The 26148-nt window shown below is 45.2% G+C and overlaps 2 protein-coding genes across 2 annotated transcripts in view; one reads left to right on the forward strand and one right to left on the reverse strand.

Moving 5' to 3' along the window:
• Window positions 1-21528, reverse strand: part of LOC136631952 (balbiani ring protein 3-like) — a 31366-nt gene extending 9838 nt beyond the window's left edge. Inside the window, exons 1-8 of the mRNA XM_066606469.1 lie at window positions 21454-21528; window positions 15808-15852; window positions 14501-14565; window positions 13191-13349; window positions 11674-11892; window positions 8552-8746; window positions 5617-5808; window positions 4513-4728 (exon numbers count right to left, since the gene is read on the reverse strand). Of these exons, the coding sequence (XP_066462566.1) occupies window positions 4513-4728; window positions 5617-5808; window positions 8552-8746; window positions 11674-11892; window positions 13191-13349; window positions 14501-14540 (1021 nt within the window). The 5' untranslated portion in view covers window positions 14541-14565; window positions 15808-15852; window positions 21454-21528. The remainder of the gene's footprint in view (window positions 1-4512; window positions 4729-5616; window positions 5809-8551; window positions 8747-11673; window positions 11893-13190; window positions 13350-14500; window positions 14566-15807; window positions 15853-21453) is intronic.
• The window catches only part of LOC136631961 (short-chain collagen C4-like), a 471326-nt gene that overhangs the window by 179009 nt on the left and 266169 nt on the right, over window positions 1-26148 (forward strand). The window lies entirely within an intron of this gene.

Raw genomic sequence — 26148 nt, forward strand, 5'->3', positions numbered from 1 at the left:
CGAATTTATCTAGGGATATACTGCATATTTTGACCCCACAGTTTTTGAATAAATTCAAGCAAAGCAAAAGGAAAAAAATAGGATTTTCATTTTTCACCCCAAAATGGATACCCCTGTTTGTCCCGTGTTCAGAAACATACCCATTGTGGCCCTAATAGACTTACAGGACCCATGGCTAGGCCTACAATGAAAGGAATACCCGTTGGATTTCAGGGTACCACTGAATAAATTTCAGGCCCCATTGCCCACTTATAGAGCCATTGAGCGGCCAAAGCTATAAAGAACCCCCTCAAATGACCCCATTTTGAAAACTAGACCCCTTAACGAATTCATCTAGGGGTGTACTGCGTATTTGGACCCCACAGTATTTGAATGAATCTAAGCAAAGCAGAAGGAAAAAGTTACGATTTTCAATTTTTTTGGCAATTTTTTCAATTTAAAAACAGTTTTTTTGTACAGTGCACATAGGAATGAAGACGTTCACCCCAAAATGGATACCCCCGTTTGTCCCGAGTTCAGAAACATACCCATTGTGACCCTAATCTACTTACAGGACGCATGGCAAGGCCTATAAAGGACGGAACACCTGTTGGATTTTAGGGCACAACTGAATAAATTCCAGGCCCCATTGCTTATTTGTACAGAATAAAGATTGACTCCCTAAAAATTCCCCCCCTCCCCCTCCGCGCCCTTTTTGGCGTTCGCAAATCTTAGATAAAAGTAAAAATGTGAACTGTGTAGTATTTCCGAAGACAGGGGTAATTACGGAGGCTGGTTGGAATGGGCCCATGGGGCAATAAAACCGGGTATCCCCCCCCCTCTCATGCTTTTTGGGGGTATTTCATGACCTCAGTGGCGGGTATGGGGTGTAAAAAGTGGCGTTCCGTGAGTCTCCGTAAGCTTGATGAGGTGCGGCGGTCTCACACAGAAGGCGCTCAACAAGGTGCTCCTGGAACTGCAGGAAGGCGAGCGTTCCCGGGGCTTCTTGTAAAATACGTATCACAGGTAGCGGTCTGAATAACGCCGGGCTCACGCGGGTGCAGGCGGAATCCGCTTGCGGAGGCCCACAGCGGATCCCATCTGTGAGCCCGGCTGTGACCCTGCGTACGGCTGCGTAATGTACTGCGCAAAACTGCCTACTCACACAGGCGGTCATGCACAGTACACCTTTGTTTGTATTTCCTGCACCATTGCTTAGCGATGACGCGGGTACCCGCAGCCCGTATACAATGTAGTTGCGTATGGGCTGCGGGTATATCCGCGACCATGGAGCACAATGGGCTCTATGTTGCCGATATCCGCAGTAAAATAGAACCTGCTGCGTTCTCTTTTCTGCGAGTGGATTACGCAATTCCGACCCGCTAATGTGAGCGGAATTGTGTAATCCAATGCGATTGATCTGCGTATTACCGTGGATCAGAAGTATGCAGAATCCGTAATTCCTATCCGGTCATGTGAGACTGGCCTAAGGTAGATTGCTACCTTTTTATCATGTGACCGAGGACCGCTCAACGAGGCCACCCGTCACTGCTCCAGGCTCTCTGTGACCGTTGGTCGCTGGGAGCAAGGAGATTTTAAGTTTCCTGGGCTCCCTGACTCCTGCGCATGTGTCCGGCTTTTTGCCGGCAATCGCATGTGCAGAATCCTGGAAGGTCCACGGAGGAAGATCGTGTCGGGGTTCTAAAACGCAGGCCTCCGGTAAAAAGTTTCATCTCCTCTCACCGATCGCATCAGTGAGCGGAGATGAAACTTCAAATTTTTTTTTTACGTGATCGGCATTATTGGATAATGGCGAACACGTGACCAGAAACCGCTCACCGCGGACCCCCATTAAATCTCCATGCTCTTGGCTACGTTTTGTAGCCAGGAGCAGGGAGAATTTAAATTATCCTGGCAATCCACAGCTTTTGCGCATGCGCCCGTCATTTTGGCGACGGGCGCGTGTGCAGAAGCTGTGGTAAGGTCTGCGGATAAATCTGGGGGCCTTAGGTACGTACTTTCATCCTCCCTCACGGATATGATCCATGAGGGGAGATGAAACGTACGCTTTTTAAACTTTTAAAAACTTTTTTTAACTTTTTTTTTTTTTAACTTTTTTACACTTTTTTTTCACTTTACATGATCACTGTCATCCATTGGATGACAGTGATCATGTCCCCGGTATAATCTCTCTGCTCCTAGCTACACATGGCAGCCAGGAGCAGAGGGATTTTAAATTCCCCGGGGCTCGAGCCCGTCTGTGCACGCTCCCGATGTCAATCATCGGGCGCGCATGCGCAGACAGGGATTCGGGTCCCGGGACATCGGGATACCGCTGAGGACTGGGGGTGAGTATTTTCACCTCCCCTCATGGATCCGATCCATGAGGGGAGGTGAAACTGACTTTTTTAAAACTTTTTTTTAACTTTTTCGCGATCGCCGCTAACCATTGGATAACGGCGATCGCGGTACCGGGGACTGCTCACCGCAGTCCCCGCTGACATCTCCTGCCTCCCGGCTACCTACAGGAGCCGGGAGCCAGGAGATTTTAAATCTCCCGCACCGCCGGGCCTTCTGCGCATGCGGCTGACGTAATGCCGCCTGGCGCGCATGCGCAGAAGACCGGCTTCGGGCCCCGGAGCGGCAGGAGAGCGGGGAGCAGCGTGCCGGACCTGGGTGAGTAATTTCAGCTGCTCCGATGGATCCGATCCATCAGAGCAGCTGAATCTTTAACTTTTGTGTACTTTTATTTACTTTTTTTGCGATCGGCGCTATCCATTGCATAGCGCCGATCGCAATGCCGGTGGGGTGTCCGAACAGCCCGGGATGACAGCTCCATGCTGTCAGCTACCTGCGGACACCGACAGCATGGAGCTGTCACGTCCACAGCCCGAGGGGCATTATTCTCTGCAGGAAGCATGTTTTTACGTCCTCAGAGAATAGAGCCCACTTCAGGAGGACGTAAAAACACTATGGGCTGGTCGTTAAGGGGTTAATGTCTCCTGCAGCTTCACATTAGCATATCAGTATCCAATACAAAGTTTAGCTTTCCTCATCTGCCTGACAACCAACCCAGTGATTGTCACCCCTGTGCTTTCACATAGGAACGGTCACCACTCAGTGAATGTAGGCGGAGTGCGCCAGAGATCTCATCTGCCTGCCGCCTCCATTCACAGTAATCAGGCTATCCTTCAAAGATGGACGATTGCCTGTTTAAATGGGATGACAGTCGCTTTATTTATAGCTAAGCTTCTGTTTTCAGCAACTCCAAGTGAGCGACTCTAACTCACTCGCCCTGTAGAGTCCTCTGTTTTCACAGGAGGAGGGTCTTTTAAGTGATTACTCGGGTGACCGACAGCCCATGTAAAAGTACCCTAAAAGCGGGTGTAGACTTTGCAACCAAATTTTATTCCAATGCATTTAAAATATGAAACGCAAGTTTGCAAATAGTCTTGCTTAAAAATATCCTTCTGTTTTGTGTACACAGCTCCTAGGCAGACCTATGTATCTCTATGATTACAGACTACAAAGACCCCAGTGTGGTCTGATAGTCCAGTCATGTGTTCCTTCACTCGTTCTGCCCCTCCCATCCATACTAACTGTCTGCAGGTCATGAAGAAGGGAGGAGAGGAGATTCCAGACCACCTATATACAGACCTTGGATCAAACCCCCTAAGTATAATATATTCCTCAAATCCGTTTATCATGAAGACCTCAGACTAGATCGCCTTCATACAGAACAGACCAGAGCCTCTTACATAGACCCCAGAAAAGACCACCCTGAATACAGATGCCAAGCCCAACCCCTCTTTATACAGACTTCAACCAACCCCCCCCCCCTTTTTTTTGCAGACCAGCCATGCAGATGCTCATCTCTCCCCATTCCTGCAGTTCTCTCCCCTCCAGATGGCGCCGCAGGAAAAGGAACAGGGGAGTACGATGTAAAGACACTGAGGGAGATTTGCAGGATTTTCTTGGGGTCTATTTCAGGTGAGCTGTCAATCAGCACATTATGAATGTCACACAGTCTCTTCTGCCTGTGTGTCAGTCTACACTGCAATACTGCTGTTCTATTCATGGACCTGGGGGCTCAAGATGAGCAGGGCTTTAGGTTCCTTACAGAAACATATAATTTGGAATGAGTTATATTTAGAGATGAGCGAACCTACTCGTTTCGAGTAATTACTCGATCGAGCACCGCGATTTTCATGTACTTCAGTACTCGGGTGAAAAGATTCTGGGGGTGCCGGGGGCGGGGGGAGGTGTGGCTGAGTGGGGGGTAGCAGCGGGGAACAGGGGGGAGCCCTCTCTCTCTCCCTCTCCCCTCCCACTCCCCGCTGCAACCCCCCACTCACCCACGGCGCCCCCCGAATCTTTTCGCCCGAGTACGGAAGTACTCGAAAATCGCGGTGCTCGGGCGAAAACGGGGCGTGGCCGAGTAGGTTCGCTCATCTCTAGTTATATTGTTTAGAATCACATTGTTCCAAACCTCTTCATGTATTATGTGGGGGATCGTTCTTCACTGCTCCTCACCTGTTGGTTTGGGTGTAGTTGCGGGCATCTTTGGGCACTCTTCAGGGCAGACACAAGTACCGCAGTGTCCAGACTGAAAGATGAACGGTTCTCTGCAGAAACATCCCGGCACACATTTTTTATCACATGAAATGGGTTTATCTCCTACATTTTGACAGTTGATCGGGCAACTAGTCCCACAATCGTTCCATTCCTGGTTCTCTGGGCAGTTGTGCTCTGAAATAAAGAATTTCTATTATCAGATTCTGTAAAATGATTGAAATCAGTGAAATCTTACCAGAATTATCGTTTTTGTTTTTTTTTTACACTGTACGGTATAGAAAATAAGGTATATAAAGCTGCATGAAAACCATCAACAAGCAGGCAGGAGCTTTTGAGAGATCTTATTACACATATTACTTTTCTGACTGTGAACGGACTGCAGCTTATTAACCCCTTAGTGATGCGACCTATCTTGGAACGAAGAACGCTACAATCTTTTGGGGATTTTCATCTCCACTCTGCAGAAGCCATGACCTCGTTATTACTCCATGGACCCAGCTGTATGAGGGCTTGTTTTTTTGGGTGGTGAGTTTTGTTGGCACCATTTTGGTGTACATATAGAGTATTATATAACTTTTATTTATTTTATTTTTAGCGGGCTGTCAGGAAGAGAAAATGCATCAATTCTGCTATTACTTTTGGGGGGCTTTAATAGTGTTCATCATGAAATAATAAATTACTGGAACCCCTTTATACAAAACAGACCAGAGCCCTCTTATATAGACCCCAGACCAGACCACCCAGGGTACAGATGCCAAGCCCAGCCCCCCATTATACAGACTTTACACTACACCCTGTGTATACAGATCCCAACTCTCCCCCCCCCACCACCCTTTTGTTACTCACCTCTCCCCATTCCTGCAGTTCTCTCCCCCTCCAGATGGCACTGCAGGAATAGGAAGAGGTGAGTAAGATGTAAAGACACTGGGAAGATCTGCCAGATTTTATGGGGGGTCTTCTGATATTGCAAGAGAGTTGTCACCCAGCCCATTCTGAATGTCACACAGTCTCTTCTGCCTGCGTGTCAGTCTACACTGTAGTACTATTATTCTATTCATGAACCTGGAGGCTTTGGACATTCCTCAGGGAGGACACAAGTTTTGGAGTTTTCAGACAGGAAGATGTATGGTGGTTCGCAGAAACATCCAAACACACACTGGAGTGTACAGATCTTTGGTGGCTTTAACATATTTTCACAGGTGATCGGGCATGTGGTCCCACAGCTCCAGTGTTGGTTCTTTGGGCATTCAGGCTCTGAAATAAATAATTTGAATTATCATATTCTGTAGAATGACTAAAATCACTGAAATCTTACCATAATTATTAGTTTATTTTTAAACTGTGGGGTTTAGAAAATAAAGTATATATAGCTGCGAGGAAACCATCAACAAGCATGCAGGGCTTTAGAGATCTTATTACACATATTATGTCTCCTGCTGTGGAGGGACTGCAGGTCAGAACAGCTTATTAACCTCTTAAGGCCCATTTACAAGTAATGATTATCACTCAAAATTCTTTCAAATGAATGAGTTTAAACGATAATCGTTGCGTGTAAACGCACAAAAATCAATCCTTTATCATTCGCGATTTGTCTAGCTGGCTTTTCAGTCAGCTAAAAAAAAGCTTGTTGGCTTGTCAGCCTGTTTAAACGCTTCCCATAGGAGGGGAAGCAGACAAGAAGCCCGCAATCCAGCGGTGAAGTCTTTCTGTGTAAATGCTCTGCACGAGCGCTGGCGACCTTAGCGGTGACATTAGCGCGCATGCAGTCGTTTGAAAGACTGTCGACCCGTGTAAAAGGGCTATTAGTGGCACTGCCTATTTTGGGGGATTTTTATCTTTACTTTTCAAAAACCATCTTTTTTTATCTTTCTGTTAATTAGATCTTTTTATTTAGGTTTTTCCACTTTTTTATACAATTAAACCGCTTTTTGTGCATCACTTCAAAGTTCCATAACTTTTTGGTTTTTTTCACCGACAAAGCTCTGTTAGGGCTTATTGTGTAATAATCTGTAGGTATTTTGTGCCATTTTGGGGTATAAATGGCTTTTTGATCACTTTTTATTGTGCTTTTTGGAAGGCAGAATGAACAAAGAAAAGGCATTTTGGCTCCACTTTTTTTTTAATAACACTCGTAGTGCAGCATAGGAAATATCTTTAGTTTTTGCCAGTGTCATTACAGACGAGATGACATAGAACATGTTTTTTTTACTATTATCTTTTTTCCTGTAGGGGATTTCATACTTTCAATGCTTTGATCATTCTGATAATACACTGCAGTACTTCTTTACTGCAATACATTATCGTTTACTATAGCACTCACAGGCCAACCCTGGAAACCATTGACTGCCCATGACAAACCATTGGCCCCCTCTGTGAAACTTTTACATGGGTTTAGCTCCTGAGCCTACACTATCCATAGGACATACATTGATAAGGTTAATAACTCCTGCAACTTCTCATTAGCATATCAATACCCAATACAAAATGTAGTTTAGCGCGCCAGAGATCTCTTCTGCCAGCTGCCTCCATTCACAGTTATGAGGCTGTCCTTCATAGATTAACAATTGCCTGTTTAAATGGCCAACAGTCACTTCATTTTCAGGTGAGCTGAACACAAAGTAACTTCAGCAAGTGAGCAACTCTAACTCACTTGCCCTGTAGGATCCTGTGTTTTAACTGGATGACAGTTGCTTATAATTGCTCCTTTTGAGCGATTACTCAGGTGACTATAGGCTCATGTAAAAGTACCCTAAAAAGGGGTGTAGATTTTGCCACCAATTTTTTACTCCAATGCATTCAAAAGTAAAAAAGAGCTAATTTGCAAATAATCTTCATTATACATATCCTTCTGGCTTGTGTACACAGCTCCTCTGCAGAACTATGCGTCTCTATGACTACAGACTACAAAGCTTCCCTGCGTAGTCTGATACCATAGCTATGTGTTATATCCATCAAAATGACTGAATGAGCGCAGATGTCACCGCTAGGGTCATTAGCACTCATGCAGAGCATGCAGACAGGCAGACTTCACCGCCGGATCGTGGGCTTCTCACTCCATGTGAAGCATTGAGCTGGGAGCGTTTACACGCAATGCCAAGTCTGTGATCCAATGATGTTTCTATGCTGGCCAAAAGTCAGAGATAACGAATAGTAAATCACCATTACTTCACTCATTCTACCCCTCCCTCCTATATCAAGTGTCTACAGGTCATGAAGGAGGGAGGAGAGGAGATGGAGAAGTGCATAAGAGCACGATAAAGCACACAGATCTGCTTGGGTGCTGTATACACACAATTCTATTGTATTATGTTCACCATGTCAGCAGATCCATTACAAGACTAACCAATAACAACTAACCTACCTGCTGATGGTTTCCAGGTATCAAACGTTTTTGTTTTGTTCCTATTATATAGGAGATGCCCCAAACAATAGCATGTGATCCAAAACTGGATTTAATATGAACCTGCTTAGCACACCCAAAAATGAACAGGTGCCATACACCAAGCTGCCTAAATAAAGATTCCAGACCAGCTATATACAGACCTCGGATCAGACCCCCGAAATAAAATGTATTCCTCAAACCTGATTAAAGACCTCAGACTAGATCCCCCTTCATACAGACAACAGACCAGAGTCCTTTTATATAGACCCCAGACTAGACCACCCTGAATAAAGATGCCAGACCCAGACCCCCATTATATAGACTTCATGCTACACCCTGTGTATACAGACCCCAACCCCCCTTTTGTACAGACCCCAGACCAGAGGTGCAGATACTCACCTCTCCCCATTCCTGCAGTTCTCTCCCCCTCCAGAGGGCACCGCAGGAACGGGAAGAGGTGAGGATGATGTAAAGACACTGGGGAGATTTGCCAAATTTTATGGGGGGTCTTCAGATATTGCAAGAGAGTTGTCACCCAGCCCATTCTGAATGTCACACAGTCTCTTCTGCCTGCGTGTCAGTCTACACTGTAGTACTATTATTCTATTCATGAACCTGGAGGCTTTGGACATTCCTCAGGGAGGACACAAGTTTTGGAGTTTTCAGACAGGAAGACGTATGGTGGTTCGCAGAAACATCCCAACGCACAGCGGTGTTCACAGATCTCTGGTGGGTTGTCCACATTTTCACAGGTAATCGGGCATGCGGTCCCACAGTCAGTCCAGTGTTGGTTCTCTGGGCATTCAGGCTCTGAAATAAATAATTTGAATTATCATATTCTGTAAAATGACTAAAATCACTGAAATCTTACCATAATTATTAGTTTATTTTTAAACTTTGGGGTTTAGAAAATAAGGTATATATAGCTGTGAGGAAACCATCAACAAGCAGGTAGGGGCTTTAGAGATCTTATTACACATATTATGTCTCCTGCTGTGGAGGGACTGCAGGTCAGAACGGCTTATTAACCTCTTAAGGCCCATTTACAAGTAATGATTATCACTCAAAATTCTTTCAAATTAATGAGTTTAAACGATAATTGTTGCGTGTAAACGCACAAAAATCAATCCTTTATCATTCGCGGTTCGTTAAGCTGGCTTTTCAGTCAGCTAAAAAAAAGCTTGTTGGCTTGTCAGCCTGTCTAAACGCTCCCCACTCAGCGTTTCCCATAGGAGGAGAAGCGGATGAGGAGCCCGCAATCCAGCGGTGAAGTCTCTCTGTGTAAACGCTCTGCACGAGCGCTGGCGACCTTAGCGGTGACATTAGCGCGCATGCAGTCGTTTGAAAGACTGTCGACCCGTGTAAAAGGGCTATTAGTGGCACTGCCTATTTTGGGGGATTTTTAGCTTTACTTTTCAAAAACCATCTTTTTTATCTTTCTGTTAATTAGATCTTTTTATTTAGGTTTTTCCACTTTTTTATACAATTAAACCGCTTTTTGTGCATCACTTCAAAGTTCTATAACTTTTTGGTTTTTTTCACCGACAAAGCTCTGTTAGGGCTTATTGTGTAATAATCTGTAGGTATTTTGTGCCATTTTGGGGTATAAATGACATTTTGATCACTTTTTATTGTGCTTTTTGGAAGGCAGAATGAACAAAGAAAAGGCATTTTGGCTCCACTTTTTTTTCAATAACACTCGTAGTGCAGCATAGGAAATATCTTTAGTTTTTGCCAGTGTCATTACAGACGAGATGACATAGAACGTGTTTCTTTTTACTATTATCTTTTTTCCTGTAGGGGATTTAATACTTTCAATGCTTTGATCATTCTGATAATACACTGCAGTACTTCTTTACTGCAATACATTATCGTTTACTATAGCACTCACAGGCCAACCCTGGAAACCATTGACTGGCCATGACAAACTATTGGCCCCCTCTGTGAAACTTTTACATGGGTTTAGCTCCTGAGCCTACACTATCCATAGGACATACATTGATAAGGTTAATAACTCCTGCAACTTCTCATTAGCATATCAATACCCAATACAAAATTTAGTTTAGCGCGCCAGAGATCTCTTCTGCCAGCTGTCTCCAATCACAGTTATGAGGCTGTCCTTCACAGATGAACAATTGCCTGTTTAAATGGCCAACAGTCACTTCATTTTCAGGCGAGCTGAACACAAAGTAACTTCAGCAAGTGAGCGACTCTAACTCACTCGTCCTGTAGGATCCTGTGTTTTAACTGGATGACAGTTGCCTATAATTGCTCCTTTGAGCGATTACTCAGGTGACTATAGGCTCATGTAAAAGTACCCTAAAAAGGGGTGTAGATTTTGCCACCAATTTTTACTCCAATACATTCAAAAGTAAAAAAGAGCTAATTTGCAAATAATCTTCATTATACATATCCTTCTGGCTTGTGTACACAGCTCCTCTGCAGAACTATGCGTCTCTATGACTACAGACTACAAAGCTTCCCTGTGTAGTCTGATACCACAGTTATGTGTTATATCCATCAAAATGACTGAATGAGCGCAAATGTCACCGCTAGGGTCATTAGCACTCATGCAGAGCATGTAGACAGGCAGACTTCACTGCCGGATCGTGGGCTTCTCACTCCATGTGAAGCATTGAGCTGGGAGCGTTTACACGCAATGCCAAGTCTGTGATCCAATGATGTTTCTATGCTGGCCGAAAGTCAGAGATAACGAATAGTAAATGTCCATTACTTCACTCATTCTACCCCTCCCTCCTATATCAAGTGTCTACAGGTCATGAAGGAGGGAGGAGAGGAGATGGAGAAGTGCATAAGAGCACGATAAAGCACACAGATCTGCTTGGTTGCTGTATACACACAATTCTATTGTATTATGTTCACCATGTCAGCAGATCCATTACAAGACTAACCAATAACAACTAATCTACCTGCTGATTGTTTCCGGGTATCAAACGTTTTTGTTTTGTTCCTATTATATAGGAGATGCCCCAAACAATAGCATGTGATCCAAAACTGGATTTAATATCAACCTGCTTAGCACACCCAAAAATGAACAGGTGCCATACACCAAGCTGCCTAAATAAAGATTCCAGACCAGCTATATACAGACCTCGGATCAGACCCCCCAAATAAAATGTATTCCTCAAACCTCGTTAATCATAAAGACCTCAGACTAGATCCCCCTTCATACAGACAACAGACCAGAGTCCTTTTATATAGACCCCATACTAGACCACCCTGAATACAGATGCCGGGCCCAGCCCCCCGTTATATAGACTTCATGCTACACCCTGTGTATACAGATCCCAATACTCCCCCCCCCCCCACCCTTTTGTTTTTTACAGACCCCAGACCAGAGGTGCAGATACTCACCTCTCCCCATTCCTGCAGTCCCCCCTCCCCAGGATGGCGCAGCAGGAATGGAAAGAGGTGAGTAAGATGTAAAGACACTGGGGGAGATTTGCCGGATTTTGGGAGGTCTTCTGATATTGCAGGAGAGTTGTCACTCAGCACATTCTGAATATCCCACAGTCTCTTCTGCCTGTGTGTCAGTCTACACTGTAGTACTGTTGTTCTATTCATGGAGCTGGAGGCTCAGGATGAGCAGGGCTTTAGGTTCCTTATAAACACAGAGAATACTCCATATAATTTGGAATGAGTTACATTTTTTAGAATCACATTGTTCCAAACCTCTTCCTGTATTATGTGGAGGATCATTCTTCACTGCTCCTCACCTGTTGGTTTGGGTGTAGTTGCGGGGTTAATCTTTGGGCAATCTTCAGGGGGGATACAATGACTGGATGTTTCAGACTCCTTTATGTACCCTGTATTGCAGAAGCATCCCCGCGCACAGCCCTTTGGACACGGTGTGCCTATATGTCTTCCATTATAACACCTCTCCGGGCATCGGCTCCCACATTCATTCCAGTGTTGGTTCTCTGAGCAATTGTTCTCTGAAATAAAAAATCTCTATTATCAGATTCTGTAAAATGACTGAAATCAGTGAAATCTTACCAGAATTATCAGTTTATTTTACACTGTGTGGTATAGAAAATAAGGTGTATATAGCTGCATGGAAACCATCAACAAGCAGGCAGGGGCTTTTGAGGGACCGTATTACGCATATTACGTCTCCTGCTGTGGAGGGACTACAAATCAGATTGGCTCATTAACCCCTTGGTGACACGGCCTGTTTTGAACTTAAGAACGTGACAATTTGTGGGGAATTTTCATCTTCACCTTTCAGAAGCCATAACTTTTTTTATCTTTCCGTTGACGCGGCCGTAGGGGGGCTTGTTATTTGCGTAGTGAGCTGTAGTTTTTGCTGGCACCATCTTGGTGTACATATAATATATTGTATAACTTTTATTCCTTTTCTTTGGAGGGCAGGAGGAGAAAACACATCAATTCTGCAAATGTTTTTTTCTTTTTACCGCTGTTCAGCATGCAAATAAACGACACGATACGTGGAAAAACACATGACAGCGGGATGAAGGGTGATTGTTCTCAGTATGAGAAACCACGTAATCTTGTGGATATGATACCTTTTAATGGCTAACAAAAATACATGATGTTACAGCAAGCTTTCCAACCTCTCAGGATTCTTCCTCAGGCAAAATGGAACAGATCTAAAGACATGTTAATATAAAAACACATACACATGATCACATGGGAGGGCACAGACATCATGTGCTTAATTTGCACTAGAAACTAATTCATGTGCAAATTTGTGTCCTCCCATGTGATCATGTATATATGTTTTTATATTAATATGTCTTTATATCTGTTCCATTTTGCCTGAGGAAGAATCCTTAGAGGTTGGAAAGCTCGCTGTAACATTACTACTACTGGTTTCTCTCACTGAGAACAATCACACTTTGCACTCCTGGCTAACACAGTGCTAAACTGTTTTCGTTTTACCTAGTGGGATAAAGCACATAGATCTGCATCTATGATCACAGATCTGCCCAACATCCCCTCTATAGGGACACCCTGTGTGTACAGATCTCCCCCCCCCCCCTTTTTCACAGACCCCGGACCAGCAATACAGATACTCACCTCTCCCATTCCTGCAGTTACTTCCCCCTCCAGGATGGCACGGCAGGAATGGGAAGAGGTGAGTATGATGAGAAAAGACACTGGGGGAGATTTGCCGGGTCTTCTGGGGTCTCTAGATATTGCAGGAGAGTTGGGATGTGCACTTTATTTGCAACATATCTGTAACAGGGGATATGATTACGGGGGAACCCACTTTCATTTCCAGTTATCTCCGGACCCTTGTCATCTTCATGTGTCTGCTGGTCTGTCTGCTGGTCCTGGTCATGATCTGTCTGCTGGACCTGGACATCATCTGCCTGCTCATTCTGGTCATGAACTGCCTGCTGGTCCTGTGCATCAATCATGTGCAGAACTGCAGGAGAGAAAAGAGCAGGAGCTTCTTATTAACCCATGAATGTCAGTAGCCATCATCATATAATCACATTCACAACCTCCTATAGAGATACAGAGTAAGAAGAATATCTACTGATGTCGCTCTCAGATGAGGGGCCCTTATACGTGGGAGATACACGCTTCTGGACCCCAATGCAAAATCTATAACTTTATCACACACCATTCATGGTACTGGCCTCCATATATATGTGTGTGTGATGTACAATTAAGGTTCCCCTTCATTCCTCATGTTGTCCCAGATGCAAAAGTACATTGCATAAATTGGCAAAAAATCATGTGACAGTTTTCTTTTAGGAGCTAAAAAAATAATTAACCTTTAACTCTTCTCCTAATTCATGAAACTCTAATAGATAAAAGAAAGATAAAACCTAAGAACCACACATCTCCTATAAGGAGAGTCAGAGAATAAGCAACATATTTTTGGAGAACCAAAGCTACAATGGTGTTCCGATGTAGCACAGAAAATCAGGTTTCTTATGGTGTGGAACTAAGGGGTTAAACGTGATGAAATGGGATGTAAATGGGAATTTAACCAATTCATAAATAAATGACTACAAATGTAAGGATCATGGAAGCGAGAGGATAAATGTCCGGGTCCAGCAGAGGCGAACCACAGGAAGGAGTGCGCTGGGAATATAGGAGAAGATCAGGCAAAAGCATGACAAGTGATAAATGAACAGGTTTATCCATTCACTGGCAGCAAGCAGAGATCTTACCACCATACAGTGGGTAAACTTTATTTGCATACAATCAAAAAATACATTTAATAGGACCCCAGACTCAGACCCTATAATTACACTTAAACCCTTTGACAGGGATGCACAGTTATGTCCTGGGGGTTCAGGGTTTGTAGGGAGCGGAAGTCGATTCTACAGTCAGTGCGAATGCTGAGCACAGTTGTTATCCCTTTAAATGCCACTCAGTTCTATCAGAGGCATTTAAATACCCAGATCAATATTCCAGGGTCCCGAATGCCCCCCCTGCTATGAGATCGCAAGGTGCCGTTACGTTCCTGGCCGCAGCATACAGCAGAGTATACCATTATGGCCACGATGGGCAGGATTGGAGGACCAGTTTCAGTGGTCTACATAGTTTATACGGGTGACTTACAGGATGCAGAAATCAGGAGGATTACACTCAGTTTCCACATTTCCAATGTTAGACTTCTGACTCGTCTGTATCGAAAGGAAGAAGAAAACTCAGTAAATGGTCATTGTGGTGTGATTAACCCCTTCCTGAGTGTTTTGACCACATCTAACAGTGGTAAAAAGACTAATACTCTCACTTCTGTCCTTGTCTCTATTCCTCACTTTACATCCCTCCCACTGATGGATGACATCCGGATCTCATACTCCATGGGGCATATCTACTTACACTGGCATTTCATACACTGGTTGAAGTAGACGGTGTGGCTGGCCAGAGGCGATAAATGAAGAGGAGCTTCTTAATACATTAGTCTGATCTGGCTGCTCCTCTGTATGCCTGATGGAAACCTACAGGAGCGACAAGCTGGAGTAGGCATCGCCCCAAACAAATGAGCAAAAGGCGACACTTTGTTTGGGCGTTCAGTTTAAACACACAAAGTTCACTCAGTGGACTGTACCAGCGAGTGAGAACGACTGAACAATCAGTGTTTAAACCAATTAGCAAACGAGTCAACGATGATTTTATGCTTATATAAAATGAATGATGTGATTGAATTACGATAATTAGGCAAGACCCTCTTTCTATCACTGCATCGGCGATGATAGAATAGGGCCGTGCATAATTATTTTAATGAGTCGACAGCCTGCCGCTATGGCATCACCAACAATGGAGGCCGCAATACCATGTGTCCTCATGTTGGAATGCAATCAGAAGTGGCAGGTCTGACTATGCGCTTCAGTAAGAAATTTAAGTCATCAGATAACCCCTTTAAGTGGGCTAAATTACCTTGTAAGGGGCACTATAAATGTAGGGCACTACGGGGCATTATTACCTTGTAAGGGGCACTATAACTGTGGGGCACTAAGGGAGCATTATTACCTTGTAAGGGGCACTATAACTGTGGGGCAAAAAGGGGGCATTACTACTTTGTGGGGGCAAAAAGTGTGAATTTTTATTGTGTAGGAGCACAAAGAAGGTATTATAACTGTGTAGGGAGCACTGAGAAGTCCGGAGATAGCAGCAGGAAATGGGAGTCTCCAGGTACACCCTTCCTTTCAGTGCCCCAATGCCAAGTGGTAAGGGTTTAAAATTGCATGCAGCATGTAAATAGGGATGTGGTCTATGGAAAGGGGCATGGCCTACACCCAAAAAAGATTTAGTGGCACGCGGCACACACCGCTATCTCTATTCTTCCTTTTGTCAGTGTATAATAGTAAGCAAGTATGGTGTAAAGCATTACTAGGCGGGGCGCTGTAATGTATAATACTCACTAGTTGGCGGCTCTGGATACGCACTGATCAGTATGTAGGCTGCACCTGCAAAGCATAAATCAGCAGAAATCAAATATCTGGTTTCCTCCTGGGACATGTGATAAAACGTCATATCCTTCTATACAGATAACTATTTAAAGCTACAGTACGCATACATATGCTGATAACATGTGTGACACTCAATGGTAATTTAGCATCAAGGGTAGCGACTTTTAGGGCTCTACAGGGGTGTTTTTTTATGTCAAATGCCAAATACCACATAGATGCTAGTCAGCTTTCCAATGACTGCAGTTATGAAAACAATAACCAGCCTCGTCCCACATAGGTAAGGTGACCTAATTTTCCCAGGGTCAAAGAGGGATAGAGGGGTGTGGTCAGGGGCGGGGCTTATCACAACATATGATGTTACCTCTGTCGTTCTAAAAAGTGCAGGGCGGTTCAAAAAAAAGGCTAGGGAGCAAATTTGGCAGCATTTCTGCATCCAAAAAACTCTTAAAATGTGTACCAATTGTGTTGATTTTCACTGGAAATCAGCCTTGTACACGCAGGTGATTGCATACTATGTGGCGCTCCCCCTCACTTCCTCCGAGGGCTTCCTGCTGTCAGCGCACACCAGCTTCACCGGTAGCTGGGGAGCGCTAAAAGCGGATGACCCTCAGAGGTGGTGCGGGGGAGCGCCGCTGCATATCTGCAGCTAATTTCTAGTCAAAATCTGCACCAATGGTATAGATTTTTACTGTTCTTTTAGATGCAGAATTTGCTACAGAAATTTTCACTACGGACATTCTGCAGCATTGCCGCCACCTGTAAACATCCTCTAGAGGTACGCTGCCATGTGAAGAGCAGCCTCAGTAGTATTAGTGTCCCCTATACCAGCCTCAGCAATAATAGTGACCCCCCACAGTGACCCCAGTAGTATTTTTCCTTCCCTATATTGGCCCCGGCAATCTGAAAACGGAAAGAAAAAAAGAAATCCCCCGCACTCAGAGTGGCACAATGAAGCTTGCAGTACCAGGAGACAGTCAAATATAGGTCAAACAGACTGTACGTATTAAAAGATTGTGGACGCAGTGAAAAGATGGTCAGAGAGATGCAAAAATTAATACTAATATATTTATTGGAGGACAAAGTAGGGTGCAACGCGTTTTGTAGCTAATACGTCCCTTTTTCAAGCACACGACTGTAGTGGGTAATGGCAAAACGTCGGACCCAGCAATAATAGTGACCCCCACAGTGATCCCAGAAGGATTAGCGCTCCCCTATACCAGCCCCAGCAGTAATAGGGATCCCCCACAGAAGCAGTAACCACCACAGAAGCCCCAGCAATAATAGTGACCACCACAGAAGCCCCAGCAATAATAGTGACACCCACACAGTATCCCCAGCAATAACAATAGTGACCCTCCCACAGTATCGCCAGCAATAGTCACCCCACCCACAGAAGCCCCAGCAATAATAGTGTCCCCCGCAGAAGCCCCAGCAATAATAGTGCTCCCCTATACCAGCCCAGTGACCCCCACAGTGACCTATATACTTACCCTCTCACTGGTCTTCACAGCGCCGACAATCCTCTCAGCGCTGCTGCTGGTGGGCAGAAGTGTGTGTGCAGCAGCGCCTCCTCCCCTCTGCTCTCGTCTCTAGTGGAACCAAAGAGGAGAGCTAAGGGGAGGGTGGAGGGGGATCCCAGATGCACACACTGCTATCAGTGTGTGCATCCATTCCATGGCACTGCACAGTGATTACTGGGCAGGGAACTGCAGCACCTCGCCCGGTAATCACTTTAATGGTGACCAGACATCACCAAAAAGTGGGACAAATGTCCACAAAGTGGGAAAATTCCTGTCTCGCTGGGGTCCTGGCAGAAGGTGGGACACAGGGTTCCAAAGCGGGACTGTCCCGCCTAAATCTGGACGTCTGGTCACCTTACACATAGGGCGCTATCTCACTTTTTGAACCCGAAATACACACTAAGGGTAAACAACAATATTGCCGAGGTCCCTCCTCAACCCTCTGGCTCTCACTGAGCTTAGTCCAGTCCTTTCTGGATACCAGTTGTCCTGGGAAAGACACCTATTTGTGTCCAACTGGTCTTTGGTTCACCTGCTTCCTGCAAAACATAAACAGCACTCCTTGATGTGAGTTCTCCGTCTGAAGTTGGCTAGTAAAGGGTGAGGTCTGGGACCTTCTCAATCCTCTCCAGCATCTTCTTACTTCACAACCTTACACATGTGTAGTGTACAAAATTGTACACTCCATAATAGAATACAGACACGGACTCTGATATGTTTAATGTAAATGTCACTTTAAGAAATGTTAATTCATTGTTGGTCAATCTCACTTTGTCTAGAAAAACTCAACCTGAGCTAGAGGTATGAATCAAGTAGCCAGGAGATAGACAGCCTGCAATTGAGAGATAGATCCTACGCATGGGTTGGTTGGTAGGAGTTAGTATAAGATAGAGGGGAGGAGTTGATGAAGGATAGTTGGAGGAAAGTCTAGGACCAAAGAAGAAAAATGGAGTGCTAAAAGAAGGAGCAGAGGCTGAGAGACAGTGTGGTGGGAAAGAGAAGAAAGTGTGAGTAACCAAAGTTGTGTCATATCTACAGACTAAGGAAAATGAACTAAAGTAAATTAGGAGTTTCGGTCAGCAAGAGAAAGGAACTCAAATTAGGAAAAGCAGAAAACAAGCTAAAGTAACTGTGTTGCACATGAAGAGAAACTAAGTAATTGCAAGAACAGAAGAAAAGGAAAAGAGAGAGAGGCAGGAGGGCTAAACATAGAGGACAGCTTATTTACTTTTACAGAGCCCATTAGTGCCCAGATAGGTCTGCACTTCATGCTTCCATATGCTCAGTCGTTGTACTAAAATGTCTTAAGAGTGCAGTCTACTTCAAAGTAAAGTAATGCTGATTTGCTAAGAAAGCTGAAACTCCCTTTTGAAGAAAATACATTTTCATGCTTTCACTATTTGTTCTGCCTCCTGAAGTCCCTTCCCACCACCGAACATCTGCACTGAGGTACTACATTACACTTCAGGGGAAAGAATCTTTTATTATATTTTCCCCATTTTTTTATAGTATTATTTTTCCCAACACAGGCCTTGAGCTGTACATGGACTGGCGGCACAAACTAACTACTAACATTTTACCATGCCCGACTTTGCGGGTAGCCCAAAAAGCTAATCTATTATTTTTCAGGCTGCATACCACCTTCCGCTAGTGAGAGAAATTGGCTAGGCCGTTGTGACTACCATCATTACTGCCCACTCCCTCCACAGTTTGGCTGTTGCACACGTTATGGTAAAGCTTCACCTTTGCCGTACTCAGTGGTACAGCTATAGGGATCATGGTGCCCCCCTGTCACTTTGACAGCCTAGCCATCTGCAACCTGATCCCCATACCTCAACTCCCACTATTAAACCTACACAGACATCTTCATAGTCACTCACAAACTTCCTAACTCCTCCTCCAGCTCATCCCTGCTCTTCCTGATGATCAGGAAGGAGAAAACTGAAAATGGATTATGCCAATCAGGGACGAGGTCACCAGGGGTCACTAGTGGAAACTGTACTATGATCACTATCACTGTCTAGAGCTAGTATCAGACTATTAAATAGTAATCCTCTATATAGAAACAAATATGCCCTCTATAAGATTGCATGCATATTTGAAGAGGTTGTCCAGTTGTAAATTCTTGATGATCTATCCTTGGGGTAGGCCCACTGCCTGATGATCAGTTGTAAGCTGGGTCTTTGGGCATATGAACTGAGCTGATTTCTGCAGAAAGCAGACAGCTCTATTCTCACCGCAGTGGCCAGGCTTGGTATTGTAGGCCAAGTTGCCATTCATTTCAATGTCTGCAATACCAAGTGTGGCCTGGCTTGAGAATGGAGCCATCTGCTTGCTGCAGAAATCAGCTCAGTGCATGTGCAAAATGACCCAGCCTACAGCTGATCATCAGGAGTCCCAGACAGTGGACCCTCACAATCTACTATTGATTGCCTATCCTAAGGATAGCCCAACAGTAGTTTCCAACTGTACGACCCCTTTAATATTTATTTTTTTTCTTTTGGTGCGGGGTAATGCATGCACTTAGAGCTTGTGCTCCTAATATTTTAAAACTCTTGCAATGTCCATGCCTGCTCATGCTGCATCGATGGACTACCTAAGAAATGTGGAAGTGGAATGTTCTGCGCAGACCATGGCTGGCAGCCATGAGGTGCAGGGGGACCCAAGCTGAATGTTTGCATCCAGACCCATCAGCCTTTAACTACGCACCTGGGCATATTTTCATGTATACACCAGGGAATTGCTTAACGAGTAACTACACATTTTTGTTAATGTACAGAATAGACGGTTTTCAGCCATTTTACATAGGGTCTAATTAGCCAATTCTGTACATTTTTCATTCAAAACCCCTTTTCAGCTACACAGCTAGGTGACGATGGGGGTGAGAAATCCATCTTCTGCTAGCTCCTGTTACTGCATAGCTGAAGAGGACACTCCAGCTATGTCTGCACAGTTTTCTCTAGTGCAGGCACAGCTGTTCAGTATGAAAGTGTATTAATAAAGCCTACATATTTTGATCTTCACATATTAGTAGCTCCTGTTCCCCTGTGATCTGTCCCCTGTTCTATGTTTATTAATCTCCTTCATGTGCTGCTTGTCTCCTAGTGCTGTGTATGGGGTCAGTGCATCAGGTGTACAGTACTATAGGTCACAACTAGAGATGAGCGAGTATACTCGCTAAGGCACATTACTCGAGCGAGTAGTGCCTTAGCCGAGTATCTCCCCGCTCGTCTCTAAAGATTCGGGGGGCGGGGAACGGCGCTGGAGAGCGGGGAGGAACAGAGGGGAGATCCCTCTCTCCCTCTCTCCACCCCCCCCCCCCCTCCGCAACTCACCTGTCACCCGCTCCGGTCTCCAAATCTTTAAAGACGAGCGGGGAGATACTCGGCTAAGGCACTACTCGCTCGAGTAATGTGCCTTAGCGAGTATACTCGCTCATCTTTAGTCACAACCAAATGCACTGATTCCCTGACAGTGCATCAAGTCCAGTGGGAAATGAGTGCTGTGAATGGGAGAGGCCGTCTGCAGCACAGAACGGCTTCTCCATATGCAGCGCCGGGAGATGAGCAGCCCATTTAATAAACACAGCTCAGGGGACAGACCATGGGGGCACTGGAGCAAGTAGTATCTGAAAATAAAAAAAAAATTATAAAGCAGATTTTTTTAATGCACCATTATACAACAGCTGTGCCTTGCAATAGAGAGAACAGTGCAGCCAATACTGGAGCAACCTCTTCTGCTATGCAGTTAGGTGAAAATGGATTGCTTATCCCCATCTTTGCCTAGCTGCTAAGTTGAGGAAGGCTTTTGTATGAAAAATGAATAGAGTAGACTGATAAAATCTGTTCCAAAAAATGTTTAGCTTCAACTATTCTGTACATTAAAAAAGTGGTTACTCTTTAAATTACAATTCCTGCATATAGTGTTGTTATCAGAATTGTCTCTTTAGCAGCTGAAGAGTAACAATAAGTACAGCCACTTATACATTAGAAGATGCCCTCTGCGGTATCTTATGTTAGTAAACCCTCTCCATAGGTTGTACAGTCATAGCTGTCAGTTAGTAGTAGCAGGTACCTACCTGTGTGATGTCTCGGCTGTGGTCTTCTGCTGGTGCAGGTATGTGCAGGATTATATAGGGCTTTGTGGGTGTAAGCAGGTTGGACTTTCTTGCAGTAAATCTCCATTTAGTTCCCGGTTACGTCATGTCAGCTGGTATTTACTATGTAACTTGCAGACAATGGCAGTGTTAATATCGGGCCAAAACTGGTAATTAGTGGCTCCTCATAATCCTCAAGGCAGAAGCCGGGGGCAATAACAGCTCAGCCAAGTTGGAGATTGCAAACTTATTTATGCTTCAGGGGTAAATAAGGCTCATATTTACAGACTACATAAATCTGCAGCTCTGCATTACCTACATCCTCGCCAACTCTCCCGGAACACCCAGGAGGCTCCAGGAAAAGGGAAAGTCTTCCTGCACTCCCCAGAAAGTTGGCAAGTCTCCCGGGCAGAGCTGGTTCTGCCACTGGGCACGGGATGCAATTGCTTGGGGACCCTGTGAGAAGTTACCTGTATTTAATTTGTACAGAGACATATAGATTGTCCTCCACTGTCCAGCCTCTGTGTCATGGATGGTTATGTGCGACACAGATTTCAGGATACGATGCAGTTGAGTGTAAGAGAGGGAGGGAGGTTGACATTTATTGCTTATTAGGAGATATTGTGAAGTGCCTCATTATGTGGGAGCTGTCACTTTAAGGCGGTGGTGTAAGATGGAGGAGTAGTACCTTCTGCTTGGCAGGTGGATGTGGTTGAGTTGTGTCTTCTGGTTTCCAGTAAGTGTGACCCAACAGATGTAGCTGTGGGGTGTGCAAGCTGACCTTTACAGGGCCGCCACAGGAAGCCTTACGGGCAGGCTATGTAAGCTACAGGGGATCATTGCCTTCTTCCAACACTGAGAGTCGGCGCAACTCCTTTGTCTTCCACCACCGTGCAACTGTGTCTCGGCTAACAGCGAATACTGGACTGAGAAGAGCCTTTCATGAGTAAACATGATGTACGGGAAGATAAATACTAAGAAGGGTCTGATGCATGAGATCTCGGCTGAGGCTCCCCCGAGTGAACTCTGGTAATATAGAGACTGTTGGATTCTCACTCTATTGTGGTTTTCTTGGATTGCACTCATTCTTGCGGCCTGATCAAGGCCTCTTATTGCACTGTCCATTAAACAAAAAGTTCTGGTTATCAGCATAAAGAGGCGCAGGGCTCCGTTATTCCAGAGATACATGTGTAGCCAAGAATTGAATACAAAATGGAGCAACATTGGTCGCACCCTGATCTAGCGCTGCCTGATCCAGAATGCAATAGCCTCATGACCCTGGTCCTGACATATGTCAATAAAGCTACCAAGGCTCTCACCAGGGTTGAGGCCCCCACACAAACCAACTCTGCAGATCCCACCATGGTGCCTGTTTGTTTTGAGCAACCAGTCCATACCCCCATGATGGATGGTGCCCCAGCACATACCACCATTCAGCCCCCTGTTACAAGAGGGAGAATATATTTTGTTTATTTAGACACTGCAAATGAGAGTAATGAGTGAGCAATCAAACTATTTCTGTGTGGTTACTTGAGCCTATCTGTATTAGCTACATCCTAGGAGTAAGGTGATGAATTACAGTGGCCGGCGCATCGTGTACTCACTGGGGTGGTCGACCCACTGTGAAAATTCATGGTGCAATATGTAGCCAATTTGGTCCTGCCTCCACAAAGACACTAATGCAGCCAAATTCCCCTAAGGGCTCCCTCACACGGCCATAGTGCACATGAACAGGCGCACAAATCTAACGTTTGTGCGGCTGTTCAGACGGCACGGGCCCGGCACACATCCCTTACGCTTTCTCCCCCTTCCCTGCCCCTCGCCATCTCACTTCCTCTCTCCTCCCCTCTGGCTGTTTGTAATGGGAGTGGGTGGGACAAGGGCAGGGCTATGCTCCCACTCCCTGCCCGCCCCTTGTCTGTAGCCAGTAATGGGAGGGGGTGGTGTAGCAGCAGAGCTTAGCTCTGCCCCCATCCCGCCTACTTCCATTTCAAACAGCCGGAGGAGAGAGGAGGAGAGAAGGGGGAGTCATGCTGCTAAACCACCTTCCACCTCCCTTCTCCGATCGCTGTCATTGGCTCCCATAGGAGTCTATGAAGCGGTCGACAATTCCGGCCAGAAAGATAGTTCCAGGACTATATTTTCTGCCCAGCATAAAAGTGCCCGGCACTATATTGGCCGGCTTGGCGCTTTTACGCCGTGGGAATACGCCTGTGTGAGCTGATGCATTGGAATCCAATGCATCAGATGGTAGCGTATATCGTCTGGCAATGAAAACGGCAGCCGATATACACTTGTGGAAACAAGCACTAAATTGTATGGGAATGCAGCCACACATCTAGGGAACACTGTGCCCAGGGGTATCATTGAAAACAAAAGAAGGCCCACATAGGATCTGCTAGTCTTAGGCCTAATGCCCACGGCCGTGACAGGCTCCGCAAGTGGAATACCGCAGCGGAGCCCATCATGGCGCCCCCCCAGAGACCCCATACTTACCTTCGCATCTGCTGCCCGACATCCCGCATGACGCTCCGGCGCGCATGCGCAATAAAGCGCATGACGCGCCGGCAGCGTCATATGACACGTCCACAGCGTCACATGATGTGCCTGCCACGTCATATAGCGTGGCCAGCGGTAGGCGAGAAAGCTTTTTCACGCTATCTTCCGCTGCGCTATAGTGGAAGATAGCGTGACGGACGGCTTCCATTGCAGTCAATGTAAGCCGTCCGCACATACGCCTGCGGTCCTACAGGTGAAGTTAGGTTTTCCCAACAAGGACTGCAGGTTCCTTAGGAGAATTTTCTTAAGTCACCGAGTCCAGCTGAACTCTTGACTCAAAGAGCTCAGTTTGTTAGATGGCAATCAAAATTCCATAGTGTCAATGTCCAGCATCATATCAAGAAAATTTAGGCATGTTGATAGTCCCTCAGTCTTCTCTGCTGTAAGGTGTACCCCAAAACACTGCACTACCCACCTCCATGTTTTTCAAAAACGGAACGACGAGCCGGCTGGGCCAATGCATAAAAAAATCATAGAACTGACGTCTGCCACATTGCACGCTACCCATTCCAAAAATGGCTCAAAATAAGCACAGGAAATGGAGCAACCCATCCGCAAACACTGGTCCACAAAATAGCAACCGTTCCAACAACATCCAGCTGAATATGCTCCAGGTGTATGACAAGAAGCCTGAAAGATGCCTTGATGTCTATCTTTGCTAGTAAAGCCCCTTTTCCATACCGCTGCACCTAAACAGTGGCAACATCAAATGATGAATACACCACAGAGAACCGGTCCATTTCGATTCCATCATTAACTGAAGAACTTCTGGAGTGCGACCAGTGATAAAGAGCTGAATTTGTTTGGCTCCTTCATGGGTACTACCCCCAGTGAAGAAACCAACAGGTCCAGAAAAGGAGGAAATCTGAAGGTCCCAGGCATATGGCCAAGGCTCACTTCTTTTGCCAATTTGTGCATCAGAACCGCTAGATACTGGTGGGCTGATTTAAGATTTTTATGGAGAAGGGGACCTGATGTGAAGATAACTTGGACTGGATTATCCGAATACCCTGATATTCCTCCCTGTTACACCACTAAAAGACTGTTTATTCGGATCTGTGTTCAGGAGTGTTCAATAAATGAACGAAATTGACCATTCCCGGTTCTTGCTCAGAACGTTACCCTATGTGTGGAATACTTTATTATTCCGTGGCGTCACGAGTTACAATTGGACTTAAGGTAACTCCCTGTTACAACCCCCTTAATCTCCCCAAGGGATGGAGATTGTAGACCCCCTGTGACAAGGCCATTCTCTACCCCATTGTCTCCTCGGATGTGGTCCCGCTCTTCAGACGCTGCACATGTCTATGGGGAACACGCTTGTTTTCACTATCTGCGTTTAGCTCCTATGCTGATATCCCTACTTTTCCAGATTTTGTCCATGTTTAGCATAGCTCTTAGCCCCAGTGCTAACCTACATTTTGTCTCTGGCATAAATTCTCCAGCCTGGTCAATTTTTGAACCAAGGAATATGAAGTATCACAAATATTCTATGGCCTCATTGATTTTGATTTGAATTTGGCCATTTTTCGCAGTTGTCATAATTTTAGTCTTCTTTAACCCTTTCCAATCCACTGTCTGACATCTGAAGACATTATGATTTAAGGTTGTACAGCTCCAATGTTGGAAGACATCCGTTGGGGCTCTCTTACTGTATATTGCCAGCCTCTCTGCTGTTGGAGCCTATCCAACGTGTCACCTCATGCAGTACTGGCTTTAGCCAGCATATAGCGCCATCGTATAACAGCAGAAAAAGTGTAAGCTGCCTAGGAAAACCAGGATACAAATTGGATTGGAAAGGGTTTAATTCAGGGAGAGGCCCATTTTTTCACTTTCAGTTTTAATCTTACATATCAGCTACTTCAGACCTGCTTCTGTTTCTGCAAGCTTGTGTTATCCGCATAACGGTGATTGTTGATGTTTTTTTCCACCTATTCTCACCCCGCTTTTCCAATTCATCTAGGTCTTTTTTCTGCATGATCACTTCCCCGTGTAGATTAAACAAGAAGGGTGAGAGGATGCAGCACTGTTGGACACCTTTATCAATCCAAAACCAATCTGTGTCCCCATACTGTGTTCTCGCAGTGGCATCTTGATTGGTATAAAGTGATTTTATTA

This window comes from Eleutherodactylus coqui, chromosome 6 (genome assembly GCF_035609145.1).
Source record: "Eleutherodactylus coqui strain aEleCoq1 chromosome 6, aEleCoq1.hap1, whole genome shotgun sequence".
Lineage (NCBI taxonomy): Eukaryota > Metazoa > Chordata > Amphibia > Anura > Eleutherodactylidae > Eleutherodactylus > Eleutherodactylus coqui.